This window comes from Aspergillus ruber (genome assembly GCF_000600275.1).
Source record: "Aspergillus ruber CBS 135680 unplaced genomic scaffold scaffold00006, whole genome shotgun sequence".
NCBI lineage: Eukaryota > Fungi > Ascomycota > Eurotiomycetes > Eurotiales > Aspergillaceae > Aspergillus > Aspergillus ruber.
The window spans coordinates 559,989-575,585 of record NW_024467302.1 but is presented as its reverse complement, the minus strand read 5'-3'; the positions used below and the strand labels follow the sequence as shown (position 1 = coordinate 575,585).

Sequence of the window (15,597 nt, the reverse complement as noted above, 5' to 3'; positions counted from 1 at the left end):
AGGTTTCTAGTGCGAGTAGAGTACGTGTATCAAGCTTCACTCATTTCGGCATGCCGGAGAACAACCTTTATCTTCAGTGGCGCAGAATTTCCCCGACAATCTCCCGTGATTCATCCATAGACGACAATTTACGTTGCCTCCGAACAACCTCCGGGGGCCAGAACAAAGAGGCAGTGGCTAAGCTTCGGATAGATAACCACAGGGCTACTGATCTGATGCTCCTCGGAGATAAACCCAATTGCGAATCACTGCAGATATGCCTGGCATCCGGTGTTTCCCCGAAGATCTCAAAAATAGCGACTATGGCGTGTATTTCTTTTTATAATGGCTGGTTCCGCACCCTTGCTGATTTCTCTAGCTTACTGCGTTCACAATATTTTTGCGGTCGATTTTCCCTTACACTAGGGCAAATTCATTGACCGGAACCGCATCAATATGGCTGTCCTCGCAAGAGCGCAAAGTGCGGATAAACCGGGTATCCACGAGACGCATGCACAACCCTATCGACATGACATGACTGCTTACCACGACAAGTCCAAGCACCAAAGAAAAACCGAACCCGCCTGGCGACCAACATTCCACCTAACAGCACCCCATGGCTGGCTAAACGACCCCTGCGGTCCAGGGTACGATCCGACAACCGAACTCTACCATTTGTCCTTCCAATGGAACCCGAAAGAAAACGACTGGGGTAACGTATCCTGGGGCCACTCCGTCTCCCGGGATCTCGTCGAGTGGGAGACATCCCCGGTTCCGTGCCTAACACCGTCAACTCAATATGATCGCTGCGGTGTTTTTACGGGGTGTATGCGACCTACTGATGCTCATGGGAAACCTGGTGCTCTTACATACTTGTACACGTCTGTGAGACATTTGCCTATCCATTACAGTATGCCGTATACTATTGGCTGCGAGACGCTGAGTATGGCAATTTCGCGAGATGGGGGTAAAACATGGAAACGCCCAGATTGCAACCCGATATTACCAGGTCCACCGGAAAATGTGAACGTGACTGGTTGGAGAGATCCGTATATCAGTTCGTGGCCGACAATGCACACCGGATCAGACAGTGACCTTTACGGATTCATCTCCGGAGGTATCGCTGCAGAGACCCCGACTGTGTTTGTGTACTCTGTTAACCCCAAGGATTTGCGTGAATGGAAGTACATCGGACCTCTGATTAATGTTGGGTTGAATTTCCGGCCATCAAGGTGGTCTGGTGATTTTGGTGTTAATTGGGAGGTTGCGACGTTGGCGACGTTATCCGATGATAAAGGAACTTCAAGAGATTTTGTTGTGGTGGGGACAGAGGGGTGCAAGGAGACCGGACACCAGCCAAAGCGAGCGCCGCGAGGACAGCTTTGGATGTCTGTTAGCCCTCGCTCTGAGCGAAAAAGCACATCGGACGCCCTCAGAACCTATGGATTTGCTGGTATCTTCGATCACGGCTGCTTCTACGCTGCGAATGCATTCTTCGATCCTGTTACAGGCAAACAACTCGTTTACGGCTGGATAATGGAGGAAGATCTACCAGATGCCCTCCGTCATCCGCAGGGTTGGAGCGGACTTATTTCTCTTCCAAGAGTTATGAGTCTGACGACATTACAGAATGTGAAGAGGGCGCGTCGATCCGAGTTGGAATCGATTACTTCTATCGAGACGGAGGATGCAGGAACCGGGACATGTACTATTCGGACATTGGGTGTACAGCCCGATCAAAGAATTGAAAAGCTTCGTGCGAATGCGAGCAGGAGGCAGATTAGTGGATTGAAATTGAATCCGGAAGGATTCACATTACCATTGACGACATCAAAATGGGAACTGGATGCTGAGTTTGCCGTTGGAAACCAATGTACGAGCGTTGGTGTAGAAATTGATCATGGTGGTATGTCTTCCCACATAATCCATTTAACCTTTTCCATAACTAAATCATCTCAGACTCAAACTGCACAACACTTACCTGGACCCCATCAACCGAAACGTTTCAAATCAACCGGCCCAACCCTATCCCCGACTTCAATATCAACAATTTCCCCGAAAAAGCTCCCCACACCCTCTTCACCACTTCAGACCCAGAAACCGGCACGGAAAGCGAAGAACCGTTACGCGTACATGCATACTTCGATATAAGCGTGCTAGAAGTCTTCGTGAACGAGCGGACGGTTATTTCGACTAGAATTTATCCGTTGAGCGAGCATTGTGCTGGACTGCGATTCTTCGGAGATGCAAACACTACCCTCTCACGCGCAGATTTATGGGATGGACTGGGCGCAATGCATCAAAGTCGAGTATCATGAGTTATGAGATTAAGATTAATGATTCTATACACTGTTATGTATACCATGCCATGCCCTCACCCTTTCCTGACATCAATCGTAGAAACTGCATCTATAAAGACAATATTAAGGTCAAAAGTAAGCCCAGCTTTCATTTAGTTACCCCCGGTAACTCTCAATTATACATATGCATGGGTATCAGTATCAATTCATCATGCGTGGCGTTCGCCAAAGAAAACGAAAAATAGAAGACACAGAGAAAAATTATGGCCTCCCCTTCCAGAACTTCCAGTTCAACTTCCATCCGCAAGGGAACGGCAATCTGCCATCCCGCTGGTAGATACGCCAGTAATACACCGGGACACCGACGATAATAAATGCGACCACGATCAACGTCTGCAAGGGCTCTGAGATAACCGCTCGACTAAGCAGGAAAAGACTAACACAGCAGAAGATGATCGGGGTTGAGATCCATGTCTTATACGGGCGTTCCAGGTACGGTTCGCGAATGCGCAGGACTATCAAACCCAAAACCGTGAGGAAGTAGAATGTATACCCCGCGACACCGTAGAAGGTGACTAGGGTCTTGAACTCGCCAAGAATGATGTAAATAACGATCAGCGCACCGTTAAGAGCCATTGCGTAGACCGGGGTACGGCCGATGGTGGAGGTGTCACCGAAGAAGCGGCACAGACGACGGTGCAAGCGGTTGTCGAGGGGTGGTGAAGAAGTAGCTGAGGAGTAACCGCAGGCACCTAGTTTGCCGAATAGGGCTGGGAGGTAACCTTCTTTTCCGGCAATGTAGACTAGACGGCCGCTTGTGAAGGTTGTTGCGTTAAGGGCGCCGATGCAGCTTATAGAGACCACTAGGGCTAGGACTATGGCTCCTGCTGTTCCGAAGACTTGCTCGCCGAACTCGACAGCGATGGCATTGCTTGCTTCGATTGTCGAGTGTGGTAGGACTAAGAAGTATGAGACGTTTGCCATTAGGTAGCAGAGGATTACCAATGGCATGGCTGTATGGATAACGCGGGGAATATCGCGGTTCGGACGTTTGAATTCGCCTGTCACGTAGTTTGTCTTTGCATGTCAGTCAATATGTGAATCTGATGATTCTCGTCTCGGCTTAAACTCACGTTATCCCAACCATCAAACGCCCAAAGACCAGCATACAATGCGACAGCCCAGCCGGATATATCAGTGTTGGTACCTCGGAACCAGCCAGATTTCCATTCATTACTCGCACTCCCACTAGACGAAACACCCGTGATAGCGACCACAATCCCAATGACAGTAATCCCCACCAAGGCGATAAACTTGAATATCATAAAAATGTCACCGACACGGGTAGCCACTTTCGTAGATATGCAGTTCACTAAAATCACGGCAAAGACACCACCGAAGGCGACACCTTTACCGATCCAGGGATTAACCTGCTCGACATTCGCACCAACAGCGGCCCGCACGACATATTCCCCAAAGACAATGGCGATAATAGCTGCGCTTCCTGGTTTAAGCACCAAAACTGCACACCACGTGAAGAGGAAACCGGCCAGTTCTCCGAAGATCTTGGACAAGTAAACCTGCGACCCGCCATTAAGAGGAATTGCGCCTCCCAGCTCAGCATAGCTAGCGGCACCAGTCCACGCCAACACACCCGCCACAACCCATGCAATCAGCGACGCACCCGGAGACCCAGCATTCGCATTGACCTGGCTAGGAGACGAGAAAATCCCCGAACCAATAATAACGCCAACCACCAATGACAGCCCATTTAGATACGTAAGCGTTTTATGCCTTTCCAATGATCCATCCGCTACCCCTTCTCGATCTAATGTCGACGGCGCGCCTATCGGAGCATAACCCCCAGCTGCAGTGGAGGAGAGCGGAAACAACGTCCTCCCGAAATCAAAGGCCGAGGATATAGAATACGATCGTCCACCCGATCTCCCATGCCCGGATTCTGGATCGCCATGTGAGAAATCGCCTAGCGGGTCCTGTTCTTCGAGCGAGAGTTTGCGCGAGGATGATATACCAGAGGGAGAGGAGGAACGGGAAGATCTGGTGGTAGTGTCGGGGGATGAGGACGCAAGAGAGGCAAGTTCTAGGGAATCCCGGGGCGCATTGGTAGAATTCGATCTGCCTGGTCGGGACGGGGCCATAATGGGAGTATGGAGGACAAATCAACAGGTTTCACGTAGTTCGAATCAATCGAAGGAGAGAGGACGAAAGGGCGGGCAATTCAGAGTCTTGAGACCGCCATTGACGGAGGGAAGACAAAGGAGAGGCGAGATAATACAAGAAGGCGAACGCGGATATTTTCAACGTAGAACTCGCAGTGTCGCAATAAACTAGGAGTCTTCTATTTCGGTCCAGAAAGTAGTCTTTTTATCGCAGTTTCTATTCTGGTGTTTTGAAGCCTCAGCGATGATCGCCCGCCCAGGGGGCCGTGTCCTATTCGGGTTAGCGTCAGCACTAAACGGTAAGCATCAATTATCGGAAAAGAATTATGGACGTAAGATTCAATAATTATAGAATAACCGCCGCGTCTTCTCTATGAAGCCCCGAATTCTCGACCAGGGCTTGCATCCGCTCCGTCTGCCCTTCTCGATCAGTGGGAAATACGTCTCCCAGTCTTGGAATCGCCATGCTTCATTCTCGTCCTCTTGCGCATCCTCCGAACCAGCCCCTCCGAAACAACGACTCTGGGTGAAACTGGCCGCCGTGAGTGTTGCAGCCGCTGGAATTGGAGCGTACATTCGAAAATCGCAGCAAGATGGACCCTCGACATTGAATCCTTTCGCTTTCACCAAGTACACCTTAATCGCGAAAGAACCCGTATCCTCGACGGGGAGTATATTTACCCTCAAACCACCGAAACCAGATCTAAACTCGACCGTCTATGAAGCGTCATGGCAGACCGGAGTGTGGAGTGTGATGTTCAAGCAGCCGCAGCTGCAGATTGGTAGAGATTACACCCCCCTACCGGTCAAGTCGACGACGGACAACCAGGACGAGGATGTGCTACGGTTCTTTATCCGGAAAGATGCATTTGGTGAGATGTCGCGGTACCTACATGGCTTGGATATAGGTTCTCTGGTTGAGATACGGGGACCCAAGATTGAATACAAGATCCCAAGGCAGACCCAGGAGATCTTGTTCATCGCTGGTGGGACAGGCATTGCGCCAGCTCTACAGGCCGGTCATACACTTCTGCACCAGACGGACGAGACGCGCAAACCAAGGATACATATACTATGGGCAAACCGGAGACGAGAGGACTGTGCGGGCGGTGCAAACGATACCAGTGCGAAGCCTCAGGGGCCTCGAAGGCTCTGGTTCTTTGGCCCTAGGACATCACCAAAAAGTCCCGTGCCAGTCACGGGAGATACGGACAGAGATGCGACAACTCAGTCGTTAGTTGTTCGGGAACTAGAAGCCCTCAAGTTACAATATCCAGGACAAGTGACAGTGGACTATTTTGTCGACGAGGAGAAGACGTTCATAAAAAAGCAGGACATCTCGGACTTCATTGATTCTGCGCAAATTAGTGGCTCTCACTTCCCTAAGAACAAGATTATTCTCGTCTCTGGGCCCGAAGGTTTTATTAACTATATGGCAGGACCGAAACTCTGGGCGCAAGGAACGGAAGCCCAGGGCCCTCTTCGAGGAATTATTAGTGAACTCGATCTAAAAGACTGGGCCATATGGAAGCTGTGATGGCTTATCAGGCCGTTCTAATATGTATTATAACAAACTCCCTTTTCCCATGCACTGTATGAAACTTATGGGCATTATGTTGAACGAACAAAACCTCTCACACTTGGATGTTGATTATTCCGATATCTTACCTGCAGACTCTTCGTGCAGTATATCATTTTTGGTCCCATTTTAACTATGCGCCTACTGTCCGGTGGCATAGTCCTCGAGATACTTAACCAGCTTCTCGACGTTCTCCACAGGAACCGCATTGTAGTTGCTAGCCCGCATACCACCGACGCTGCGGTGGCCCTTCAAACCCTGGAGCATGCGCTTGTCAGCTCCAGCCAGGAACGCCTTCTCCTTCTCAGCGTCACCGCCGTGCACACGGAAGCAAATGTTCATTCTGCTGCGAATGCTCTTGTCAGGGACAACGCAGTACACCTGCGGGTATTTGTCCAGCACGCCGTAGATAAGATTAGCCTTGCGGTTGGCGACCTCTTCCTGGCCGGAAACCTTCTTTGCGCCGTATGCGTGGACAAGATCGGACATGACCTGGCCGGCGACCCAGAGGTTGAAGATGGGGAGCGTGTTGTAGAGGGAGTTGTTCTTCGCGATGGTGGCGTAGTCGAACACAACAGGGCCTGGGAGACCTCCGATGTTCAGGCGGTGGAGAAGGGTTGCTGGGGGTGTTGCGGTCTGCGGGGGAAGAAGTGATTTTTTGATGATAGCGATGGTGATACCGGTAACACCGATGTTTTTTTGAGCGCCGCCCTATAGTCCTGGTATCAGTACCATCCAGAGGATATCTTATTTGAGGCAGACTTACAAAGATGACCGAGTACTTGCTGACATCGACCTTCCGGCTGATGAAGTTAGAGCTCATGTCTGCAACGACAATCCGCTCATCCTCCTCATCACCACCCTGCGACTCCAGCGAGTTAGGGAACTCTTGGAACTCGACACCATCGACTGTTTCATTGTCGCAGAAGTAGACAAAGGCGGAACCCTTACCACCCTCACGTTTGGTCGGGGTCAAAGACCACGACTCCTCCGCAGGGATGGTACCGAACTTGCCATCATTGGCCTTGCGCGCGTCAAGGGCAACATTGACGTACTTCGATCCAATCAACCGCGCAGCTTCCTGCGACGCCTTCAACGACCAGCTTCCAGTAACGAGGTAGTCAAGCTTCAATTCCTCCTCGACCTCTTTCTGGACTCTCTGGAAGACTAATTCCTCAACCCGCGCCTTATCTTCATTCGGGTTCGCCGCCAAAGCATCGGCCTCAGCCCTGCGCCGTCTGCGCTCAATCCACACGGAGACAAGGTTCTGCACCACAGCGCTGAACTCGCCACTGCCGCCCGCCTGCATGAAAAGGATCTCATAGTTATCGGGAATGTCCAGGAGGGTGCTCAAATTCGCTTTCGTATCCTCGAGGATCTTGTTCGCAGTGGGGGAACGGTGCGAGACCTCTCCGAGACCCAGGCCGGAGTCGTTGAAGTTGACAAAGGCCTTTGCGCCGGCCTCGACGACGGAGGTTGGGAGCGGTGCAGGACCAGCTCCGAAGTAGGCAACTTCCTCTCTGGTAGGCATAGTGATTGGAGTTTTTGTGGGAAGAATTGGGTTGGATGAGGGAAAAAGAAAGGGAAGGGAAGAAAAAGTGAGAGAAGTTATACAGACTTGGCGGGGCTGCCGGTGTGATTCATATAATCATGCAATTAAAGACGCAGCACAATATTTAAAAAGGACTCTAGAGTGTAATATAAATAGGTCTGATTGACATGGTTTCAATGCATTTTCTCTTTTTTCAACTCTTCATTTCCCGTCGAGTACCTTGAGTCATACCCCGCCATGTCACGGTATGCTGTGGAAGCTTTATCCTGACTAGAGAGACTGAGCTGAGATGAAATTTACACATCCAATTTCTCAATATAAATCAATCAACCATTTTGCATTATCACGAACTGTAGAATATCTATCTTTTCTCTCCAATATCTAATGTAGACCCCTCATAGTTCACGCGGCACGCACGTGATCCTCCGATAGCGGAGTCTCGGCATGTTTGCGTAGTTTGCTACGAATTCTCCAAATGACTAATCGGTTGTAATGGAATATGTCGGGGTTTTTATTTGCCAGTCTTTTTTGCTCATCCACGGTCCCGGAAGAATTGAAGTCGAGGTCGAGTTCAACGCCGGTAGCATGACTGTAAGTGCCCAGTACGGTATCTCTTCAATTGGTCCTTACTGACAATTTCCTGATGCAGTCACGATTAATGACCTCCGGCGGCTCGGGCAGAGCGATATTGCGCTGCCCGGTGCCGAACAACTTCCAACGCCGTGCCTTTGCCTCATCGAGATTCTACTTCCAAGAGGTCTTCGAGTCCCAGATGGACGATCCCGCCTCCGCGGCCGTTTACTCGTCCCTCCAGACGTCGAGAGCCGTACCCCAAACTCTTACTGAGAAGATTGTCCAGCAGTATTCTGTGGGGTTGGCCAAGGACAAGTTCGTCAAGTCCGGCGACTATGTGACCATCTCGCCGCACCGCTGCATGACCCACGACAACTCGTGGCCTGTTGCGCTCAAGTTCATGTCTATCGGAGCCTCCGAGTTGCACAACCCGAGGCAGATTGTCATGACCCTCGACCACGATGTGCAGAACAAGTCGGACAAGAATCTCCAGAAGTATCGCCAAATTGAGGAGTTCGCTAAGCAGCGTGGTGTCGAGTTCTATCCTGCCGGACGTGGTATCGGACACCAGGTGATGGTTGAAGAGGGCTTTGCGTTTCCCGGTACGCTTGTGGTGGCCTCGGACAGCCACAGTAACATGTACGGTGGTGTTGGCTGCTTGGGTACCCCGATTGTCAGAACCGACGGTGCCAGTATCTGGGCCACCGGTAAGACGTGGTGGCAGATTCCCCCGGTTGCTAGGGTCAACTTGACGGGTGTTCTACCCCCGGGTGTGACGGGTAAGGATATCATCGTTGCACTCTGCGGCTTGTTCGACAAGGACGACGTCTTGAACCACGCTATTGAATTCACGGGCTCGGAAGAGACCATGAACAGTTTGACCGTGGACTCGCGGTTAACCATCGCCAACATGACCACTGAGTGGGGTGCTCTGTCTGGTCTTTTCCCAATTGACAATGTCCTGAAGGGTTGGTTGAAGGGCAAGGCCACTACAGCCGCCATGGGTCTTTCCGACGGTCCTTACAAGACCTTGGCTGCTCAGCATTTCACCCACCCCATCCTCGATCAACTATTCTCCAACCCCATAAAGGCGGACAAGGGCGCGAAATATGCCAAGGAGCTCTTCCTTGACCTTTCTACCCTCACTCCTTACGTCTCTGGTCCCAACTCCGTCAAGGTTGCCACCGCTCTCGGTGAATTGGAAGCACAAAACATCCCAGTCAACAAGGCTTACCTTGTCTCATGCACCAACTCGAGAGCCTCCGATATCGCCGCCGCTGCCAAGGTGTTCAGAGAGGCTGCGGACAAGAATGGTGGACAGGTCCCCAAGGTTGCGGAGGGAGTGAAGTTCTACATCGCCGCCGCATCGATTCCGGAGCAACTGGCTGCCGAAGAAACCGGTGACTGGCAAATCTTGCTGGAAGCTGGCGCTACGACTCTCCCAGCTGGTTGCGGACCCTGCATCGGCCTTGGTACTGGATTGCTTGAACCCGGTGAGGTTGGTATCAGTGCGTCCAACCGTAATTTCAAGGGACGTATGGGCAGTACCGACGCCAAAGCTTACCTCGGCAGCCCTGAAATTGTTGCCGCCAGTGCCTTGAGTGGAAAGCTCAGCGGACCCGGCTGGTACAAGACCCCCGAGGGATGGAATGGCGTTGTCCGCGGTGAGGGTGATGGTATCCGTGAGGAAGAGCGGATGCTTACCGCTGAGGAAGCCCTCGAAAAGGTGATCGGTCAGATTGACGACCTTGTCGCCGACGGAGAGAAGCAGTTCACTCCTGAACCGGGTGCTGAGACTGAGGCCGCTGATGACGCTCTCACAGAAGTGTACCCTGGTTTCCCCGAGCGTGTTTCAGGAGAAATCGTCTTCTGTGACGGCGACAACATCAACACTGACGGTATCTACCCCGGCAAGTACACCTACCAGGACAACGTTTCGGAGGAGACCATGGCTCAGGTATGCATGGAAAATTACGACGAGCAGTTCGCATCGATCGCCAAGGCTGGCGACATCCTGGTGACTGGCTTCAACTTTGGCTGCGGTAGCTCCAGAGAACAAGCCGCCACCGCTCTGCTGGCGAAGCGCATCCCGCTTGTTGTTTCTGGAAGCTTCGGAAACATCTTCTCCAGAAACAGCATCAACAATGCCCTGATGGGTCTGGAAGTTCCCCGTTTGATCAGCCGCCTTCGGGAATCCTTCAACTCCGACAAGGCTCTCACCCGCCGGACTGGCTGGATCTTGACCTGGGATGTCCGGAGAAGCCGCCTGGAGATCCAGGAGGGTGAAAACGGACCCAAATGGACGCATAAGGTCGGTGAACTCCCGCCGAATGTGCAGGAGATTATTGCCAAGGGCGGTTTGGAGAAATGGGTCAAGAATGCCATTGGAGCATAAACTTGAAAAGTTCACGGTTGGACCTCGACGAGCTCATTCGGATCCGTGGCGTTTGCATTATACCCAGGTTTTCTTTACATGCCCGCTTCCCCCGACTTTCTTCCTTGCCGGCACTGTATAGAGAGGGGTTGAGATTCGCATTATGATGTCTTTTTGTCTTATAGATTTTGGGTTTTCTTCTTTTGTCAATAATACGACTATGGGATGAATTTGTACAGAAAAAAAAGGGTGAGTTTACGGGATTACAGGTATATAGTTTTCCAATTTATTGGTGTATTTATATTTCTTGGGCTCTTTTATATGCGCCCCATTGATTTTGTTCATATCTGCATAGGCTCCGCTGGATGTGGCAGTGCGAGACGATCTCTGCGATTCAACTCGCCAACAGCAACCAAACGAAACATTTTCAGGCTGAAGGATTTGTCTGAAATCACAGAAAAAAGGCTGTAGTTGCACGAAGAGAATCCGTCATTATTCTCAGCCTCATCGACGTCGCGATGTCAATCTCCCCCGCTTGCTGACTTGGTGGCCTCCAATGGATCATTCTCCTATTGACTTCTTCTTTCCCCTTTATAATAATCCTTTCAAATGAGTCATTGAACATCGTTCAATCCAACCAAGGCCACCAACAATGGACCCAGTGTCAGCGTTCGGTTTGGTTTCCGGCGCTTTCCAAATCGCCCAAATCGCCCTGCAAACCGCCCAAGGCCTCACGACTCTACGCGGGAAATTCGAAAATGCAGATCTCACCATCTGGTCGCTAATTGGAGAAGTGAGAACCATCAGATCCGCGCTCATTCAGCTAGGCGACTGGGCGCAATTTAATGCGAATGGTTCCCAACCGGTGTTCAACGATCACGATGAGGGACTGAATGTAGCCCTGGAGGGCTGCTCGGTTATCATGGATGTCCTTTCTAGGGAAGTCGCTTCGTTGGTTCAGGGGACGGAGGAGGGGACCGTGGTCGGGTTTCGGGTCAGGGCGAGGGCTGTTTGGAATGAGGGGATTATGAAGGATCATCAGGATCGGTTGCATGCGCAGGTTTTGGCGTTGCAGTTGCTGCTGCAGGCTTGTCAATGGTGAGTTGTGTCGATTATGTATGTTTAATTAGCGCTGACCATTTACAATTGCTAGTCGCACGTCGTCTGAACAGGTCGAATTGCTACGGAAGGTCGAAAACCGTCAGATTATCCGCAAAGCTGCTGAGGATACTGCAACTCTTCGAAGTCGTCGAAGCCAATATGCCAATTCTCACGCCGCTACTTCTTCATTGAGTGTTGTGCAGTCGTCCGTTGGCGAGACAGTCTTCGATTTCGATGACACAGTGATGGCTTCACCTGCCTATCAACATGCGCTTCGACATACGCGGTCGAGATCAGAACATTTATCCATTGCAGGTCGTAGTGAGCCCACAGACGAAGGTTATTCAACAGGCATGGCAAACACACCTAATTTGTCCATGCCTTCGAGGTCGCCTTCGGTACAGCTGCTATCTATCCAACCCCATGAATCTGTGTCCCCGGACTTCGTCCGCAGGAAGTCTGTCCCCATCAGGCCCAATACGGGGCCACTAAACCAAACTGATATCCGACGGTGGCAATCGGAGTCAATGCCTATATCTCTGGGAACCCGTTCGTCAGGTTCGAGGAGTGAAAAAGTCCGCTCGTTTCTGCGTCGTATAAGTACATCAGGGTCGGTTCTTCCGAGGGTTTCTAAAACGTCGATTGATTCAGCAACTGGAAGAAGGAGCCATGGACGGAACTTCAACATCAGTATCGACCTCAAAACTGCCGACGGCGTCTCTGCGCCATTAATTGTCAAAGCAGCTCAGGCAGGAGCTCGAATTGAAGTTGAACGACTGATCCAGAGCAATCACGATGTTGAAGCTCGACACATCAGTTCCCGGCGAAATGCACTCCTGGTGGCAGCTCATTGCGGAAACGAAGAGGTCGTGGATTTGCTAATTCAGAACAATGCACGGCTTGATGTCACAGACGGATCAGGGTCCACGGTGCTGCATCTTGCGGCGTCGCGTGGCCATGTCGAAGTCCTTGGGCTACTTCTCGCTGAGAATGTGGACGTTGAAGCTCGAAATGCCCATGGCAGAACCGCTCTTTGGGTTGCTGCTGACCATGGCCAACTTGATGCCACGCAGATATTGCTTGCTATGCGCGCCAAGGTAAATACAAGAGCGGATAACCAGATGACCGCTCTTCACGCTGCGGCGAAACGGGGAGACAAAGATATTGTCGAGCTTCTAAATTCTCAAGGGGCGGATGTGGAAGCAAAGGACGCTGCGTTAATGACGGCCCTACATTACGCCTGTGAAGAAGGCCATTTAGATGTCATTGAGGTACTTCTCAATAGCAAGATGAACATCAATGCACCAGGTAGTGATAAGAGGTCTCCACTCATTTGCGCCGCGGCAATGGGCAAGTTCTTAGCAGCTGAGCTTTTGTTAAAGAAGAAGGCTTCTTCGCGATATGTCGACGAAGCAGGAATGACAGCCCTACACTGGGCTGCTTTTAATGGTCACACGGAGATTGTTAGTCTACTTGACCAGAAGAAAGGGCTATCAGCAATGACCAACATCGCCGGACGAACCGCTCTACACCTTGGTGTCATGAATTCGCAATTTGCCGTGGTAGAACTGCTTCTTCGCAAGGGGGATATCTCCCTGGAAGCGCGCTGCGACTCTGGACTCACGCCGCTGCACTATGCATGCACCGCCAACAATGTAGAGATAACAAGACTCTTATTAACTGCAGGCTCTGACCTTGAAGCGCAAACGGGCGGAGATCAGCGAACACCGGTGCATATAGCGGCTGCAGGTGGCTCTATGACGCTACTCAACCTACTCTGTGACAAAGGCGCATCACTCGATGCTCGAGACGCAATGGGAGACAGAGCCCTTTGCGTTGCATGTCGCCAAGGGCATGCAGCTGCTGTTCAGAACCTCCTCAATCGAGGCTCATCTTTATACCAAAAGTTCGGGAACATGTTGCACGAAGACTCGCCGCTATGTTTGGCGGCTATGGGTGGTCATTTGCCAGTGGTTTCTCTTATGCTTCAACACGGGGCGTCTGTTTCGCGAAATGATGAGACGGGGTGGCAGCCAGCTCGCTATGCAGCTTACCATGGACATCCTGATGTTCTTCAGCTTTTGCTGGTTAACAGTCCCCCATCGACAAATGCCGGTCTTGACCCTGCACTTACAGCAGAGAGGATCGGGTTTGCACCTCATGTGACGATTCCAGAAGAACGGAAAAATAAAGTACGAGAGTTATTGGGCCAATCCCAGAGAGATTACCTCTCAGTTGAACATGGTCCGGCAACTGTCTCAAGGGACTTACCACTCCCACCTGCAGCACCCGCCGCCTATAAGCCTTTCAAATATGTGTTACCCTCCTCGCAAAACGGGGCGCGCAATATTTTAGTCCATGAGGACAGAACCTCCCCACAGGAGCTGCCCAGCACTTTGGAACAAGGTTTACCAGATAGCAGGTCCGTTACACCAGATCAGATGCGCGGCGAGGTGCGTAACCAGGATACGGACTGGTGGGGGACAACAGGTGCCCAGGGTCCTGCAGTGGGGATGGGGGAGCGCGGATGGGTTTCGCAACCGAGTTCCATGCAAGAGCCGGCTTTTATCCAGCAGCCTCAGCCTCTGGTTGTAAATGCTGCTACCAACCCGTGGTTTGATAGTATGCAGGGTCAAGTGACGGTTTTGGGGGGTAGCTCTAGGGGGGTTGCTGGGATCACTGATTCGAGACCCAGAACAGAACAACCCTTGCCTAACATTGATCTTGGAGCTATTCCTTCTTTCATTTCTCCTCAGCCAACCCCTCGAGTATCCGTGCTGGCTTCTGAACATGACAATAGACCAGACGATACGCAAGACATATCGCGACGACTACTCGATCTCCTTCGAAATCAGTCCTCCAGAAATGACAATGATGACGATGACCAGTCCGAGACATCATCAGTGACTACTGTATATACAGCACCAGAAAGGAGTGACACTCCTGACATGGTCTACGAACTGCCAGCATGAACAATTTTATATACCATTTGTTTCTATAGTTATATCTAGCCTAATGACAATGGCATTCATTCACTGTTCCCCGACCCGCAAGCGATCCATGGGATTGCGGAGTCATAGACTAAAAGAGGTACATGATATATCAAGTAAGCTTCGCGTTGGACTCGACTTTCTCTTATCTCTTTTCTTCCACACAACCAACACCAATTCCCCAAATCCACTATGACCCCAAGCACACGGGAAACCACCTGCACACGCTGCAAGCGTGATTTCCGCTCTACAGCCTCCAAAACCACCACACCTGGTTCTCTAAACACCACCACATCTGCGTCTTCTGCGGCTTCGAGGCAGACTTTAGCAACAAGAATGCTCTGATCAAGCATCTCAATGATGCGCACTACGCGTGCAGATCATGCGGAACGTGGTATAACACGTATGACAAAATTGAGGCGCACGATGCCAAGTTCCATAATCGCTGTGGACTGTGTGATCGGTATTTTGCGAATGAGAATAATCTGCGCATGGTGAAGACCCTTCCCTACTCCTGTCCTCAGACTTGCTCCTCAATATCCGCCAGTATTCAATAACATGTACTAATATAGCCTAACCAGCACTGCCGCATCCACGACCCCTGCACCCTAAAATGCCACAGCGCCTCATGCAAAAAGCACTCTCCCTCCTTCCCAGCCATGCTCATTTACCTGGAAGCAGGCAACTGTCCCGGCGGCACAGACCTCCAAGTCAACACGCTGGTGGAAATCTGCTACCAAGCGCGCAAGAACTTCACGTCGATCAAGGATGCGTGTCCGTTTTTCTGCCTGCGGTGTGGGCGGGAGTATCGGTTGTTGCCGGGGTTGTTTCAGCATGTGGAGACTACACCAGCATGTAGGAAGTTGGTGGGGAAGGGGAGGTGTTTGGGGAAGTTGGAAGAGTTTATTGTCAAGAAAGTGTAGGGTTTAGTGGGGCTGTGTTTGTGCATTGTGGAATGGGGTAGGGGCG

At 51.2% G+C, this 15,597-nt stretch overlaps 6 protein-coding genes across 6 annotated transcripts; 5 read left to right on the top strand and 1 right to left on the bottom strand.

Moving 5' to 3' along the window:
- Positions 1 to 513: 513 nt before the first annotated feature.
- On the top strand, positions 514 to 2,297 carry EURHEDRAFT_450993 (glycoside hydrolase family 32 protein; the record flags this gene model as incomplete). Its single annotated transcript, XM_040783910.1, has 2 exons — positions 514 to 1,882; positions 1,939 to 2,297. 2 exons carry the CDS (start codon positions 514 to 516, stop codon positions 2,295 to 2,297), a joined length of 1,728 nt encoding a protein of 575 aa, XP_040640948.1.
- Positions 2,281 to 4,666, bottom strand: EURHEDRAFT_521720 (putative amino acid transporter). Its single transcript, XM_040786849.1, has 2 exons — positions 3,413 to 4,666; positions 2,281 to 3,356 (listed from the first exon to the last, which is right to left on the bottom strand). Exons 1-2 carry the CDS (start codon positions 4,436 to 4,438, stop codon positions 2,541 to 2,543), a joined length of 1,842 nt encoding a protein of 613 aa, XP_040640947.1. The 5' UTR covers positions 4,439 to 4,666; the 3' UTR covers positions 2,281 to 2,540.
- Positions 4,667 to 4,832: 166 nt separating this feature from the next.
- Positions 4,833 to 10,558, top strand: EURHEDRAFT_451039 (homoaconitase LysF; the record flags this gene model as incomplete). Its single annotated transcript, XM_040783917.1, has 3 exons — positions 4,833 to 5,955; positions 7,644 to 7,645; positions 8,240 to 10,558. The coding sequence occupies 3 exons, from the start codon at positions 4,833 to 4,835 to the stop codon at positions 10,556 to 10,558; spliced, it is 3,444 nt and encodes a 1,147-aa protein (XP_040640946.1).
- A 102-nt stretch (positions 10,559 to 10,660) lies between these two features.
- Positions 10,661 to 11,098, top strand: EURHEDRAFT_325367 (uncharacterized protein). The gene has a single exon (XM_040778348.1). It carries the CDS (start codon positions 10,763 to 10,765, stop codon positions 11,006 to 11,008), a length of 246 nt encoding a protein of 81 aa, XP_040640945.1. The 5' UTR covers positions 10,661 to 10,762; the 3' UTR covers positions 11,009 to 11,098.
- Positions 10,874 to 11,761, top strand: EURHEDRAFT_325357 (ankyrin repeat protein). Its single transcript, XM_040778347.1, has one exon. The coding sequence runs from the start codon at positions 11,190 to 11,192 to the stop codon at positions 11,637 to 11,639; it is 450 nt and encodes a 149-aa protein (XP_040640944.1). The 5' UTR covers positions 10,874 to 11,189; the 3' UTR covers positions 11,640 to 11,761.
- A 139-nt stretch (positions 11,762 to 11,900) lies between these two features.
- On the top strand, positions 11,901 to 15,551 carry EURHEDRAFT_451665 (putative C2H2 finger domain protein; the record flags this gene model as incomplete). Its single annotated transcript, XM_040783966.1, has 4 exons — positions 11,901 to 11,959; positions 14,832 to 14,902; positions 14,950 to 15,122; positions 15,210 to 15,551. Coding segments are annotated over 4 exons (645 nt in total), but the record flags the coding sequence as incomplete, so codon positions are not given.
- Positions 15,552 to 15,597: the final 46 nt, after the last annotated feature.